The sequence below is a fragment of the Stegostoma tigrinum genome, chromosome 4 (assembly GCF_030684315.1).
Source record: "Stegostoma tigrinum isolate sSteTig4 chromosome 4, sSteTig4.hap1, whole genome shotgun sequence".
In the NCBI taxonomy this organism is placed as follows: domain Eukaryota; kingdom Metazoa; phylum Chordata; class Chondrichthyes; order Orectolobiformes; family Stegostomatidae; genus Stegostoma; species Stegostoma tigrinum.
In genome coordinates, this window is record NC_081357.1 from 82067688 (window position 1) to 82085224 (window position 17537).

General features: G+C 42.5%; 1 protein-coding gene across 4 annotated transcripts in view; it reads right to left on the reverse strand.

Annotated features, from left to right (window-relative positions):
* The window catches only part of LOC125452394 (regulating synaptic membrane exocytosis protein 1-like), a 596477-nt gene that overhangs the window by 374158 nt on the left and 204782 nt on the right, over positions 1-17537 (reverse strand). For all 4 annotated transcript variants that reach the window (XM_059645492.1, XM_059645491.1, XM_059645490.1 and 1 more), the window contains one exon: positions 14763-15091. In XM_059645492.1, coding sequence (XP_059501475.1) covers positions 14763-15091 — 329 coding nt within the window. The remainder of the gene's footprint in view (positions 1-14762; positions 15092-17537) is intronic.

Consider the following 17537-nt stretch of genomic DNA (forward strand, 5'->3'; position numbering starts at 1 on the left):
CAAGTCTAGAATGGCCTCTCCCCTCGTCGGCCTGTCAACGTACTGCGTTAGGAAACCCTCCTGAACACACCTTACAAAAACAGCTCCATTCAAATCTTCTGCTCGAAGGAGGTTCGAAGGAGGTATCAACAAGATAAGACAGAAACCAGGCATGTGGAAGCACTGCTCCCTCTTCATTGGAGGCTAAGACTTAGTCATCAGGTGTGAGGTACTCTCTGTGTCACGGTGTGTGGCTCTACAGCAGTCACCCAAGACATCTTCCATCTTGACTAGAAGTCAAAGGACAGACAGTGTCTGTATGGTTATGCTGTACAAAGCTGTGGGTGTATGGGGCTGCGTGTGCCGGAGTGTGTGTAGGGAGGTTTTACCTGTCCTTAGTGTCATGGACAAAGTCAGAAATCATGCAACACCAGGCTATAGTTTTACTTTACAGTTTTACTTGAAATCACAATCTTTTGGAGTGCTGCACCTTCCTGACGAAGGAGCAGCACTCCAAAATGTTGTGAAGAAGCTGCGTTCCAAAAACTTGTGATTTCAAATAAACCTGGTGTCGTGCAACTTCTGACTTTGCCCACCTGAGCTCAACACTGGCACCTCCACGTCTTTGCTACTTAGTTGTTGTGAATGATGGGTCTGGCCACGAAGCAGAACTCTCCAGGTAGTTACATTCTTCCATATTGTCTATCCCTTGTGGAAAAAAAATCACAAAGTAAAACACAGAGATAAAAAAATGTGTGGTGCTGGATGAACACAGCAGGCCAAGCAGCAACTTAGGAGCACAAAAGCTGACGTTTCGGGCTTAGACCCTTCATCAGAAAAGGTCCTTTCAGTACAAAATAAAACACCTTTTGCCACAAGCCCATCTGGCAGAGATCAGCACATAAAAACATCCTCAAGACTATGCATGAAGAGGAGAGGGTTAATCCTGTTGATGGTTCCCTCAGTAGACTGTCAAAGTCATTTGCAGAATGCCTCATCACCATAACTTACCACCAAGGCATACCTTGGATGGTGGCGAGAAGTGCACTACCCATCAGATCTTTCAAGCATACCAGACTCTCTCTGCCACCCTACGCTGCCCTCAAAGTGGTTGCAGTGGTGTAGTGACTGTCAACATCTCCTTTTGGAATGTGCCTTTGCAAAGAAGGTCTGCAGAGAGATGCAATGGGTTTTGTTAAAGCTCGAACCAAGTGGTTTTTTTTGACACAGGACTTTGTATTCTACAGGCTGTCCCTCAGGAAGCACATTGAGACAAATATCAACTGTGCCTGGAGCACAATCAACTGTGAAAGTCTGTGCAAAACTTGTTATTCTTCTTGTGCAAATAGTGGACATTGGCCAAATGTTTCAGATTGGCACATTCTAAGGTGCAGGACTACATGCTGAGGGGTGCACTAAAGCTTGCGGCGGCTGCCGTCAAGGTGCAGTGTGGAAAGACTACTGTCTAAAAGCTTTCAGCCAAAGTGTAACAAAAGTTCATTACGTTTCAAGATATCCTCATAGTCTGAATGGGAATATAAATAGTTCCATGTTTAGAAAATGGTTTTTTTGTCGCAATGGGATTTAAGCTGTAATGAGGAATGTCAAAATTCCACCGTATTTCCTCCAAAGTTTGGACTGGTGTGTTTTTAATCTTTGCACTTAACAGATAATTTATGAATAAAGAATATCTTTGCAATAGAAAAAAAATTCCTGGGCTCTGGGCCATAGTTCCAGTAACATAACCATTATCCCATTGTTTCCCCCAACATAAAATGAATAAGGTTCATGCATTCCTCATGACAACAGCTCATTTGAATTGGCTGGAGTAATATTGGACTGGAATGGACCATTTAAAGCAAAATTAAACCATGCATTCGAAGGCACTCAGAGCCTGAATTGTGGTGCAGTTTAGGGGTGATCTCCCATTGAGAGCCTTTGGCATTCCTGCACATCTCTGCTCGGCATGCCCCACCATGTTCAGCCCCTGCAATTACTGTCTATGGCCTGGATCACTTCAGGACCTCCAATGCCCATCATTTCCAGCAGCAGAAATGAGCTTCCAAGACACACTGCTGTCTCAAACAGCCACTGTCTCTGATTGGCTGCTGATATCTGGGTGTGGTGGTGGGGCAGCGGGGGGTGGGGTGGGGAGAACACATCCGCAGTGGGGTCCTTGATCCTGGGCAAAGCCCACTACTGATTACATGCAAGTACATACTGATTCCAGTGAGCCTTCATGGAAGAGGCTGTAACAGCCTTGCTGTGCCTCTCCAGGTGACAGGCAAAACCCCAAAATCCTGCATAAAAGCCTTCAAAATTGTCATTACATTGACGGAAAGCTGCAGCTGATTCAGAATCCAGTTGTGATCTTACTTCCAACTGTTCACAGTAATCTTGCTGCATGCTGGTCACAAGCCCCCAGCTACAATGATGCCATCATACCCATCTTATGCTTGTATTCGCTGTTACTGCACAGGCTGATGGGCATCTGTCACTAGACTGGCCTCAGAAGCCAAAATAATCATGGCGAGAGGGAGCTTATGTTCTTTGGGAACTGGGCTGCCCCTTTAAATACCAGATCAGATGACCCAAAAGGTACTTGTGATACGGTTCAGAAGGGTTATGGTGTGCATTAAGATTAATCTCTCCTGATAAGCCAACCTCTCCTGATAACCCAGGCCTACTAGTCCTGGCAACATCCTCATAAATCTTCTTTGCACACTTTCCAGTTTAACTGTAGCCACGGTGTTATAGGAATGACAAAACTGTACACAATACTCCAGGTGCAGCCTTACCAATGACTTATACAACTGTAACATAACATCCCAACTCCTATACTCAATGCCTCGACTGATTAAGGCCAGCATGCTAAATGTCTTCTTAACCACCCTGTCCACCAGTGATGCCACTTTCAATTAACTATGTACTAATACTCCCAGGTCCTCCTGTTCCACAAAACTCCTCAGGGCCTTATCATTTACCTTACAGGTCCCACCTAGCTTTGGCTTTCCAAAATGCGACATGTCAAACTTATCTGTATTGAATTGCATTTACCAATCCTCAGCCCGCTTCCCCATCTGATCAAGATCCTTCTATAATTTTTGATAACCTTCTTCGCGAACAACAATTCCTCCTAATTTTGTATCATCCACAAACTTACTAATCATGCCTTGTACATTCACATCCAGATCATTGACATAAATAACAAATAAAAAAGGACCCAGCACAGTCTCCTGTGGCATACCACTAGTCACTTGCCTCCAGTCCAAGAAACAAGCTTCAAACATCACCCTCTGCTTCCTACCATTGAATCCAATTAGCTAGTTTTCCCTGGATCCCACGCAACCTAACTATCATAACGAGCCTGCCGTGCAGGATCTTGTCAAAGCCATTAAAAGTCTACGTAGACAACATTCACAGCCCTACACTCATGCATACTCTTGGTTACCTCTTCAAGAAACTTGGTCACACATGACTTGCTGTGCATAAATCCATACTGACTATCCATAAGCAGACCTTGATTATCTAAATGTTGGTTCATCCTGACCCTCAGTATCATCCCCAATAACTTTGCCTACAACTGATATCAGGTTCACTGGCCTGTAGTACCCAGCTCATCTTTGCTACCTTTCTTAAACAATGGAACGTCAGCCACCTTCCAGTCTTCCGGAACTTCACCAGTACATAGAACATAGAACATAGAACATAGAACAACACAGCGCAGAACAGGCCCTTCGATTCTCAATGCTGCACCAACCTGTGAACTAATCTAAGCCCCTCTCCCTACACTATCCCATCATTATCCATAAAATTATCCAAGGACTGTTTAAATGCCCCTAATGTGGCTGAATTAACTACAGTGGCAGGCAGGGCGTTCCACGCCCTTACCACTCTCTGAGTAAAGAACCTGCCTCTGACATCTGTCCTAAATCCATCACCCCTCAATTTGTAGCTACGCCCCCTCGTACAACCTGACATCATCATCCTCGGAAAAAGACTCTCACTGTCCACCCTATATAATCCTGTAATCATCTTGTATGTCTCTATTAAATCCCCTCTTAGCCTCCATGTCTCCAATGCGAACAGACCCAAGTCCTTCAGCCTTTCTTCATAGGGTCTGCGCTCCAGTCCAGGCAACATCCTGGTAAATCTCCTCTGCAACTTTTCCAATGCTTCCACATCCTTCCTGTAATGGGGCGACCAGAACTGCATGCAATATCCCAAATGAGGCCGCACTAGCATCTTGTACAGTTGCAGCATGACAACACAGCTCCAGAACTCAACACCTCTACCCCATAAGCCTTCTTAACAGCACTATCAACCTGGGTGGCAACTTTCAGGGATCTATGTACATGGACACTAAGATCCCTCTGCACATCCACACTACCAAGAATCTTTCCATTGTCCGATATTCTGCCTTCCTATTATTCCTCCCAAAGTGAATCACCTCACATTTATCCGTATTAAACTCCATTTGCCACCTTTCAGCCCAATTCTGCAGTTTATCCAAGTCTCCCTACAACCTGCCACATTCTTCCACACTGCCAACCACTCCACCGACTTTAGTGTCATCTGCAAACTTACTAACCCATCCACCTATGCCTGCGTCCAAATCATTTATAAAAATGACACACAGCACTGGTCCCAAAACAGATCCTTGAGGCACACCACTAGTAACCAGACTCCAGGCTGAATATTTTCCATCAACCACCACGCCTTCTTACATAAAGCCAGTTTCTAATATAAACTGATAAATCTCCCTCAATCCCGTGCCTCTGTATTTTCTCCAATAGCCTACCAAGTAGAACCTTATCAAAGGCTTTACTGAAGTCCATGTACACCACGTCAACTGCCCTTTCCTCATCCATATGCTTGGTCACCTTCTCAAAAAACTCAATGAGGTTTGTGAGACACGACCTGCCCTTGATGAATCCATGCTGACTATCTCCAATCAAACTGTTGCTTGCTAGATGATTATAAATCCTACCTCTCATAATCCTTTCCAAAATTTTTCCTACAACAGACATAAGGCTCACAGTCTACAAATACCTGGGACATCCCCACTGCCCTTCTCGAACAAGGGCACAACATTTGCAATCCTCCAGTCCTCTGGTACTAAAACTGTCGACAAAGAGGACTTAAAGATCAAGGCCAAAGACTCCGCCACCTCCTCCCTAGCTTCCCAGGCAATCCTCGGAAAAATCCCATCCGGCCCAGGGGATTTATCAGTAGCTAAAGATGAAACAAAATTTCTGCAAGGGCCTCTGCAATTTCTTCCCTAGCTTCCCATAATGTCTGAGGATGGATTTGAACAGGTCCAGGGAATTTATGTGTCTCCAGACGCACAGCAATGTTGTTGACTCTCAATTGCCCTCTGAAATGCCCTACCAAGCCACTCAGTTGTGCCAATCCTACCATGTCTAAAGAAGTGGAATCAGACAGATCATCTGACATCAACCTCGGCACCAGAAAAAACAAAGGCAGAAACAACCCCGTCCACCCTGCAAAGTCCTCCTCACTAATATCTGTGAGTTAAAATGCACAGACCTGTCCCACAACCTGGTGAAGCCACCAAACAGGATTACCTGCATGCCAAACAGCAAAAGCAGCAAATAGAAGACAGAGCTGAGCAATCTCACAACCGATAGATAAGTTATAAGCTCTGCAGTCCTGCCACATCCAGTCGTGAATGGTACCGGACAATTAAATAACTCACTGGAGGAGGATGCTCCACAAATATCCCCATCCTCAATGACGGAAGAGCCCAGCACATTAGTGCTAAAGATAAGGCTGATGCATTCAAAAATCTTCAGCCAGAAGTGCCAATTGGATGAACGATCTTGGCCTCCTCCAAAGATCCCTAGCATTACAGATAAGTCTTCAGCCAATTTGATTCACTCCATGTGATATCAAGAAATGGTTAGAGATACTGGCTACTGCAAAGGCTACAGGCTCTGACAACATTCTGGCAATTGAACTGAAGACTTGTGCTCCAGAACCTGCTGCTCCCCTCGCAAGCTGTTCCAATACAATACAGGTATGTACCCAAAAATGTGGAAAACTGGATGTCCTGTACGAAAAAGCAGATCAAATCCAACCCGGCCAACTACCACCCCATCAGTCTACTCTCAATTATCAGTAAAATGATGGAAGGTGTCATCAATAGTGCTCTCAAGCAGAACGTGCTCAGGAGTAACCTGTTCAGTGACACCCAGTTTGGAGTCCATCAGGGTCACTCAGCTCCTAACCTCATTAAAGCCTTGGTTCAAGCATGGGCAAAAGAGCTGATTTCTAGAGGTGAGGGTGACAGCCCTTCATATCAGGACTGCATTCAACCAAGTTGTGGCATCAAGGAACCCAAGAAAAACTGGAATCGATGGGTATCAGGGGGCAAACACTCCGGTGGTTGGAGTCATACCTGCCATATCGGAAGATGATCGTGGTTGTTGGAGGTCAATCAGCTCAGCTCAAGGAAATCTCTGCAGGAGTTCTTCAGGGTAGTGTCCTAGGCCCAACCATCTTCAGCTACTTCATCAATGAACTTTCTTCTATCACAAGGTGAGAAGTAGGGATGTTCACCGATGATTACACAATGTTCAGCCCCATTCGTGGCTCCTCAGATACTGAAGCAGTCCATGTTCAAATGCAACAAGATCTGGACAATATCCAGGCTTGAGCTGACAAGTGGTAAGTGACATTCACGCCTCACAAATGCCAGGCTAAGACCATCCCAATAAAAGCCAACCTCACCACCATTCCTTGACATTCAATGGTGTTACCATCACTGAATCTCCCACTATCAATATCCTAGGTATTTTCATTGACCAGAGACTCAACTGGACTCTCCACATACACACAGTGACTTCAAGTGCAGGCCAGAAGCTAGGAAAACTGCAGCGTGTAACTCACATCCTGACTCCTCAAAGCCTGTCCACCAAGTAAAGGCACAAGTCAGGAGTGTGATGGAATACTCCCCATTTGTCTGGATGAGAACAGCCCCAACAACACTTGCTTAACAGCATCCAGGACAAAGCAACCTGCTTGATTGGCACTACATCCACAAGCATTCACTCCGTCCACCACCAACACTCAGTAGCAGCAGTGTGTACCATCTACAAGATGCACTGCAGAAATTCACCAAAGTTCCTCAGACAGCACTGTCCAGGCAACATCCTGGTAAATCTCCTCGGTACCTTTTCCAATGCTTCCACATCTTTCCTATCATGAGGCGACCAGAACTGGACACAATACTCCAGATGTGGCCAAACCAGGCAAATCTCCCCACAAGGATACCGGACTCCCTTGCGTTCAAGTGCAACCCATCCCTCTTGTGCAACATATAAATGTTGAAATGTCATAACACCAACACCCAGCTCGAGGTCTCCTTCACAATCGTGGAATATTCATCAACAGAAAAACTCAATAGGTCTTTCTACCTTCTCATTGTGTTCTTGTAAGAGTACAGCACCAACACCCAAATCACTCGTATCAATAGCCACCTTGAATGGTTTTGCATCAGTAGGCCTGGCTATTACTGGGGCAGTGCTTAACACAGCAAAGGCTGCCAAATGCTTTCTGACAGTTTGCCGTCCACTGAAACTTTTCTGTACTTCTTCAAGTGGGCGGCATGGTAGCTCAGTGGTTAGCACTGCAGCCTCACAGTGCCAGGGACTCAGGTTCGATTCCAGCCTCGGGCGACTGTCTGTGTGGAGTTGGCACATTCTCCCCGTGTCTGCGTGGGTTTCCTCCGGGTGCTCCGGTTTCCTCCCACAATCCAAAAGATGTGCAGGCTCGGTGGACCGACCATGCTAAATTGCCCGTAGTGTTCAGGGGTGTGTGGGCTATAGGGGAATGGGTCTGGGTGGGATGCTTCAAGGAGCGGTGTGGACTTGTTGGGCCAAAGGGCCTGTTTCCACACTGTACGGAATCTAAGCTAATCACACACACACACACTTCGGATAAAGGTACCAGTCAGTATCCTCTGAGTGAGTCCACCTTAGAAATATAAGTTGCTTGTCCCACGTTCTCAATACAGTCTTCCAAACATGAAACAGGATATGAATTAGACTTTGAAACTGCACTGACTGTGCGGTAGTCTACACACAATCGTTGGGTACCATCTGGTTTCGGCATCATTACGTGGATGATCTCCAGTCGCTGCAACTCATTTCAATTCTGTTTTTTTGAACATGCGTCCAATCTCCTTTTGAGGGTTAAGTCTATAAGGATGTTGCTTAATTGGAACAGCATTTCCTATATTTACATCACGTATAATTGGATGAGTACTTCCCACTTTATTCCTACATATCTCGCCATGCGATAGTAATAATTCTTTCTGGTCATTTTGATTTTCCTCTGGAAGATAACTCAATAATTTATCCTAATTTTTGACAACTTCCTCATTGTCCATTATAATTTGAGACATGTCCAATTCAGAATCCTCTGAACTTGGTTCTTCATTCTGTGTTGTAACCAGTAACACATTCTCTTTTTGCTTTCCTTCCCTATCAAAATACATTTTGAGCATATTCGTCTGACACACTGAGATTTCCTTCTATCGGGAGTCCTTATCAAATAATTCACTTCACTGAATCTCCTTTCTATTTGATAAGGCAACTAAACATTCCTTTTAAAGGCTCATCCATCACTGGAAGTAACACTAACACTTTATCACCATTAGTATAATTGTGAATATTTGATTTATTGCTTGCTTCCTTTTTCATCATATGCTGTAATGCTTTTAAATGCTGTCTAGCCAACTCCCTCACTCTGTGTAATCATTCCCTAAAATTTGATACGTAGTCCAAGTATGTGGTCTCTGAACTCTTGGCTCACCAAGATCTCCTCAATTAATTTCAGTGGTCCTCTCACCTCATGTCCACAATCTGATTCAAATGTACTGAAGTTGGTCAATTCATTTGGGGCAACCCTAATAACAACAAGTACAAACAGGTACCTTTATCCCAAACGTCTAGATAGTCTTGACTGTAAACCCTCAACATGGTCTTTAAAGTTTGATGCTCCCTGTAATTCTGGATGGTACGCAATGGATCTGAATTGTTTTATTTCCAAACTATCTATAACGTCCCTGAATAATTTTGATTTCAAATTTGGCCCTTAATCTGATTGTATCTCTGTAGGTAGTCTGTATAAAGTGAAAAAATTGAAAAACTCTTCCACAATCCTTTTAACTAAGATAAAAGCTTTTGTATTTTGGCTTGAGTTGTTCTTGCCCCTAAATGCCTTCCAATTGGTAATCCACACCCTACTCGCAATGCTTACGTTCTATAACTCATCGGTAATACAATGTGATGAACTTCTTCCTGGTTCCCATCTGCCTGAGTATCTGATGGTCTTCATTTCCTCATCAAGGCATAATTTCTAAGACAGTAACAGTTGGGAATACGCACAGCTTCTTCTGTGCATGCTTTTCGATACAATTGCTTCAGTTTTTCATGTTTCTGTTGTAACTCAGTTAATTTCTCTGAACTAAAAAAATCTACTTTATTGTCCACCTGATCTATTTTTTTCAACCGTTCAATCAAACATGATAAATAAAAACTGAAAGAACTGCAGCTGCTGTATATCAGGAACAAAAACAAAGTTGCTGGAAAGCTCAGCAGGTCTGGCAGCGTCTATGAAGGGGAAAAAACAGAGTTAATGTTTCGGGTCCGGTGACCCTTCCTCAGTTCTGAGCTTTTCCAGCAATTTTGTTTTTGTTCCTGATTTACAGCATCTGCAGTTCTTTTGGTTTTTATGGTCTCTGATAATTCTACTTCAACCTCATATCTTTATTCTTTGATTTATCCTCCTGCTTCAACCAGTGACTTTGTAGCCTTGTCATCACACAGACAGGAAAAACCCAAGGATATACTTGCTGTAATACCTCAGTTGTCTCATTTTCCACTGGTTTTTTCAACCACAGTAGGCTGCACATCTACCTCTGATCCAGCTAGATTATTACCAAAGACAAATTGTATTCCTAGAGCCGAGTTTCTCCAGTACTCCTACCACCACTTCTCCATTTTTCACCGGCTACTCCAACCTCACTTTACTTAACGGAGCACCTCTCATCTCACCATAAATTCCACATACTTGCATTTTTCCTGGCAATAGTCCTTCTGAATTGCATACCTCTTCATCTCTCAACATCAAAGATTGACATGATCCTGTCTGTTTTAAAACTGTAATTTCTTTACCTGCTCCTCCTGGCCTATGCAAGTAAATCATACCTCTGCATGTATTTGGTTTAAGAAGGTCTGGCACTTCCTTCTCAATCAACCTCCAACTAAGTTTTACATTCTGATGCAGTATTTAGCCTCCGCCATGCTTTCCTTTACCACTTTAACAAATCCAGTTTATCCTGTTTTCCTACATCTGTCTTCCCAGTGATTTCTCTACCCCACCTAAACTGTAACTTCACGTGGCCTACCTTATTGCAGTGAAAACACCTGACCTTCTTAACTTCTCCTTCCCCTTCATGGGTTTCCATTTTACCCTGTGGTAAGCTATCTTCACTGAGACCTACTTTTCCCTTACCACCTGAGGATTTCCCTTTTCCCCAATTTCTATCCCTCACAGATTGAAGCTGATTTCGGAAGCCAAGCTTTGATTCATGAACTAAATCAGAATCATCATGATAATCTTGTCATTTTAAGTTTCTGCTCTTCCACATGAGTTCTCACAACCTCAGTGAACTTCTGATGTCCTCCAAAATAATCATCTCTCTCTGAGAGTGTCATGTATTTGATCTATTTGTAGTGCCGTTATCCGTCTATCAAAATTATTTTGTTTGATCCTTTCAAAATCAATGTATGTTTGGCCAGGGTCCCTCCTTAGATTCCTGGAATGTTGTCTGTAGACTTCTGACACAAGCTCATATGCACTTTAAGATGGATTTCTTCACCTCATCTTTCTCCCCCAGATACCTCCTCTGATAGTAATGCAAATACTCACTAGATCTGTCAACCAACTTTGTTTGGATCAAATAATTGGAGAAAATAATTTAGAAATCCTTTGCAGAAGCTTGCAACCCTTCTGGGACTCAAACATCATGTGACTGCTACAGCTGAAAAAAAACTAGCAAGCCTGAACATTAAGAACTGGCCACTCCTCTCCCATTGTTAGAGACAAAAAAAATTGCAGATGCTGGAATCCAAGTGGACAAACAGGAGACTGGTAGAACACAAAATCAATTGGGCATTAAAAACCTGAGAATGGCTGTTTTTCATAAACCTAATAAATATTTTATAAATACTTTGGTATCAAAGGTTCAAGTGAATAAAAGTGAGTCATCTAAGTAGTGTAGTAATTAAAGTATGTATAAATCTCAGAGGATGATTACCACACACATTCTTTACTGCAGTTAATGTATTTGGAATGCTATCTGAGTCAAAACAAATGCTAGAATACCAGAATGACAATTTTTCTCCAGTTTTCCTGAATGATCATTTGTAAAACACTTCAGAAGTATTTTCATAGTTGGGATAATATATTTCACATTATCGGTTGCGCAAAAATAAATAAGAGATAGCTAGATTCTTAAAGTGACAGTGGAGTTTTAAGATACCTATAAATAAGGATAAGACAACCTTGTAGCAACGTACTAAATTGGGGGAGGGCAAATTACATTAGTATCAAGCAGGACCTAGAGAGAATTATTGGGATGAGTTGTTATCAGGCAAGTCCAATTTGGCATATGGGAATTGTTTAAACACTTGCTGATGAGAATTCAGGGCCGGCATTTTCCAGTTTGGAGGGAGTACAAGGATGGCAACCCCTGGATAAGAGGGAGGTTGCGAATTTAATCAAAAGAGAAAAAGAAGCGTATGTAAGGTTTAGGAAGTGAAAATTGGACAGGGCCCGTGAGGAAGACAAAGAAAGAAGGAAAGAGCTGAAACACAGGATTAGGAGAACAAGGGCCACGAAATGGCATTGGCAATTAGAGTTGAAGACAATCCCAAGGCATTATATACATACATTAAAAACAAGAGGATAATCTAGGAGAAGGACAGAGCACGCAAGGATAAAGAAGGGGATTTGTGCTTGGTGGCAGAGGACGTGGCGAGATCTTAAATGAGTGCGTTGCATCAGAATCCACCCAGAAGGAGGATATGGAGGATAGTGAGATTTGTGTAGAGCACGCTAATATGCTATGGCATTTTGAGATCAAGTAAGAGGTGGTGCTGAGTGTCTTGAAGAGCATTAATGTGGATACATTCCCAGGACCCAATGGGATCTACCCCAAGTTATTGAGAGAGGCAGAACAGGAGATTGCTGAGGCTTTGAGCAAGAGCTTTGCATCATTGCTAGCCACTGGAGAGATCCCAGAGAGCTGGCTAATGTTGTTCCTCTATTCAGGAAGGAAAATAAGGATAATCCAAGAAACTATAGACTGGTGAACCTCACATCAGTGGTTGAGAAGTTACTGGAGAGAATTCTTAGGGATGGGATTTACACACATTTGAAAAAGCATGGCCTAATTAGGGACAGTCAGCATGGTTTTGTGCAGGGTAGGTCATGTCTTACTAATTTGATTGAATTTTTCAAGGAAGCAACAAAAGGTGATTGATGAGGGTAAAACAGTGGAAGTTGTCTACATGGATTTTGGTAAGGCTTTCAACAAGTTCCCTCATGACAGGCTCAGCCAGAGGATTAGGATGCACGGAATCCATGGTGACTTGGCCACGTGGATTCAGAATTGGCTTTCCCAAAGAAGGCAGAGGGTAGTGTTGGATGTTTTTCTGGTTAGAGATCTGTGACTAGTGGCGTTCTGCAGGGATGTGTACTGGGAACTCTGCTGCTTGAGGTATATACAATATAGGCATTAGCCTAGTGGCATTATTGCTGGACTGTTAATCCAGAGACCCAGATTGGGGATCCAGGTTCAAATGCTGCCAAGGCAGATGGTGGAATTTGAATTCAATAAATGTCTGGAATTAAGAATCTAATAATGAGCATGAATCCATTGTTGATTGTCAGGAAAAACCCAACTGGTTCACTAATGTCCTTAAGGGAAGGAAACTGCCATCCTTACCTGGTGACTCCAGATCCACAGCAATGTGGGTGACTTTTAAGTGCCCTGAGGGCAATTAGGGATGGGCAATAAATGCTGCCTCACCAGCAACTCATTCCATGAAAAAGTAATGGAAGAAAATATAAATGACGTGGATGAAAATATAGCTGGGTGGGTTAGTAAGTTTGCAGACGATACAAAGATCAGCGTCATTGTGGATAGTGCAGAAGATTGTCAAAGGATACAGTTGGAAATAGATCAGATGCAGATATGAGCGGAGTAATGGCAGATGAAGTTTACTCCAGGTCTAAGTGTGAGTTGCTGCACTTTCCGAGGTCCAATGCTAACAAAAAGTATACAGTAAATGGCAAGACCCTGAACAGCACTGATGTGCAGAGAGATCTTAGGGTTCGAGTCCATAATTCCGTGAAAGTGGCCACTCAAGTAAATAGGTGGTAAAGAACGCATATGGAATGCTTGCACTTATTGGTCGAGGAATTGAGTACAAAAGTCAGGATGTCATATTGCAGCTTTGTAAGATTTTCATTAGGCCACACTCAGAGTTTTGTGTTCAATTCTGGTCACCACATTACAGGAAATAATGTGCAGAGGATGCAGAAGGGGTTTACCTGTTTGCTGCCTACATTAGAGGGTATGACCTATAAGGAGAGTGTAGTACAGGTTGTTGACTTGTTCGCTGAGCTGGATTGTTTTTATTCAGACATTCACTCGTAATGTAATCAACTAACACACAGAATTGGACCTCATATACAAATTGAAACAGATCAAAATGGGAAATGACACTGCTCACTATAACAGGCCAGAGAGTATAAATTTCAAGCAGTTTAGAATAACATCGCTTCAACGGAGGCTCCACTGATAATGTCACCTAGCATGGTGACAAAATGCCTGAACGGAAACAAGCCAACTCAACAAGCAAGTCAACAACCTCACCCACAACCCCAGCAACAGATCTTTGCCAAAACTTTAGAGTCTAGAAAAGCTCAGTTTGTTTTCTCTTGAGTGGCGGAGATGGAGGAGATTCTTGATAGAACGTTATAAAATCATGATTGTGTAGATGGATTGTACATGACAACAATAAATCAAATCAATCAAAGGGAGGGATATGGTCCAAGGGTAGGCAGAGGGATTAATTTAGGTACAATGTAGTAGGCTAAGGGTCTATCCCTGTGCCATACTGTTCTATGTTCTATGCAGCAGGTGGTGTGGGAACTAACAAGTGGGAAAAATATATTAAATAATCTGCCAGCTGTAGACGCACCCATCCATGACAGTATTGGTAGGGTAAGGTAAGGTAATCACTGCACAGTCCATGCAATTATCAAGTGATTTGTGTGGTTGGATAAGTCAGTCAGTTGAAAGACGACACTGAGTGACACCTACAGTGTGAGTTTAAATCCTGTGCTGGCTAAGAAAAGTGGGGAGACTCCACCTTTTAAACCTCAAACCTCACCTTAGGCATGATGACCCTTATCATAAAACCTCTAACAACACTGCAGTGTCTAGGACTGCGCTAACTTTCACCTCTCACTAAATCTCATGCATAACTTGGTAGTCATAAGGTCAGGAGATTTGACAACCATGACAGGCCACATGGACGGTCAGAAAGTAGAAATGAAAAACACATCTCAAGGATTAACCATGTGACATGGAGAAACACAGCAGCTTAAAACAGCTCATCAGCTAACACTGACTTATGTCATCCAGCACAGAAAGTCTTGGGTTTCAGGGCGACTCAGATTACCTGTCTCTTGGGGGTTCACTCCTTGATCTTGCTGTAGACTGTTTATGTTCAAAACCCATTTCTTGTCGAGTAAGTTCAGAGACCCTAGACTTGTCAGGGGGCATAACCTCCTGCGTTGCTCCTGTTGTACTTAAAGGTGTCTGGGATCGTGAACGTTCTTGCAGTCTTGCTTTTTTTTCCCTTGGTGCACCCGAACCAGTCCCTGTAGCTGTGTCACTCAGGGCCCCATCCTGATTGGGGGGCTGTTGTGTTCCACTTCCAAAGAACCATGCTCCAGATTTTGTAAGAATTTCCTGCTGTTTACGGCATAAATTGCACACCCACATTACCTGGTCAAAGACAAGAAAAATAATTAATTTACCTGACCTCAGATGGTGTCAATGTCTGCTTGCTTCTCATTTTCCATAACGGATCTTAACTCTGAATCTGAACACTAGAGTCTATTATAGTTTACATTAACTGTTGTTACTTTATAGGTAATTTCTAAAAGAGTTACAAAAGTTCTGAAGAAAGGTCACTCGCCCTGAAATATTAACTCTGATTTCTCTTCACAGATGCTGTCAGATCTGCTGAGCTTTTCCAGCTATTTCTGCTTTTGTTTCTCATTTACAACATCTACAGTTCTTACAGATTTTGATTACATAAAAGCTACTGGCTCAGTCTGAGACATGAATAGGCAGCTGAACACATTCAGCTTCATTTCTCGTCTGCACTGTGTTCATTGGGCTCGAATGCAATTAGGGATCAACACCCTGACCTGGGCATTAGTGTAACAAAGTCTAATTGTTTTCAAACAAGATTTGCCACAAAGCGCATACATCTGAATATCACATGATAACAGAACCAGATTCACCCATGATAAACGATTCATTTGAACAGTTCAGTAACACTGCCGGTGTGGAAGCACAATGGATTTGTTGGTGAAATATCGGACACCAATATACACAGAAAAGGAACTTTCTCAACAAGGGCAGGAAAATGGTAAAACACCACATAAAGCAGAGAACAATAACTTAGTAATATAGGAACTCATATTCTGTTCTGAGGATTGGGCAATATGGCCCTTTTGCCGAAAAGAAACACCTCTCTTAAATATATTTTATGGATGGTGATATGGCTGTTTACTCAGTCAGATTTCCTAAAAACTGAAAACAATCAAGTACAAGTCAACGTTCAACTGCTTGGAATTCAGCAATATCCTCCAATGTTAACTTTAGTAATGTATTTGCCTGTGTAATTTCATTAACATTAGCATTGAGTTGACCAGACACTTATCTACTTCACTGTATCTGTTACTAACAAGTAACACAGCATTGCTTCTGCAAAATAAATGAAACATAAATGTAGTTCACAACTAACAACAAACCACCAATGATTTAAATTACTCTCCCAAGTCTTGTAACGCCAATTTGGAGGTACTCAGTGTAGGAAATCTTATACTTTGTTATGAATGTTGTCTCAAAAGCTCATGTATTATTTTCTGAAATTTAAAGACAGTTGGAATTGCAAGAAAAACAGCAACCAATCTGCACATAGCAAGTTCCTGTAAATGGGACGATGACCGGATAATCATGTTGTTAATAGAGTTATAAACACTGGCTGGGATGCTGGGTGCAACTTCCCTGCTCTCTACCAAGATAGCATCAGAGTTCATTTGAGAAGCCATGTGCCCTCATTTAATGTCTCATTTGAAACATGGAACTTTTGACAGCACAGCTCTTTCTCAGTACTGCATTAGACAGTCAGCCTTGATATTTGTCCTCAGATTCTGGAGAAGACGTGAATCCATAACTGTGTGACTTTCAGATAACAGTAAAACAAATGGGTCATAAATGATAGAATAGAGAAAAAAACAGCAATTAAAATACTTGACTGGAACTTTGCTAGCTTTATAAGAACCAACAGCATTTCTACTCTCTTAAATTACACATTACAATAATAACTTGCATTTATCTTGAGCCATTGATGTCGTGAAAAATCCCAAGACACTTCACATCAATGTTATCAAACAAAATTTGATACTGAGATGCGTGAGGAAGTATTAAGATGGATGCCCACTGGCTTTATCAGAGAAGTAGGTTTTAAGGAGCATTTTAAGTGATGAGAGAGAGGTGAAGAGAACTCAGAGGTAGGATCAAGCAGCTGAAGGCTGTGGGAAAGTGACGAGAAGAAAGGATGCACAAAGATGCTAAAACATTTTTGACTACCTTCATGATCTTTCCATTTTTTTTAACTTTGGATACTGGTGTCAATTTGAACTGGTCACAGATGTGTGTGCTTCCACACAGTGACAGTATATTTGAGGAAAATCATGATCTGTTTCAAAGGCACCCAGGTATAGTCTGCTGTGCTCTCCTGTCTGCTTTGCTTGCTCCCCACTCTTAACACTGATCACTACGAACATCTCAATGATTCTGATCTGATTCATTCTGCTTGCTGTCTGTTTCACAGTGATCCTTGTATCAAAATATAACACCAAGGTTGCAAATAGTCTGTTCAAGCTTGAATAGTGGTCAGGAGAAGAGACAGCTGATAGCTATGGAGCAGAGCTAACAGTGGGTGACTGAAGACAATTGATTTACATTGCAGTTCTCAGCAATCACATCAATACCACATTAAGGTGGTGGATGTGTTCTCCCCTCGTAAACACTAAATGTGCCACACAGTTGACGCATTTTCCATCCTACAGTCTTTGTATTCTGCAGTACACAACAATTAATAGCTGTGAGACAGTAGGAACTGCCAAAGCTGGGGTCTCAGATAACATTGTATGGA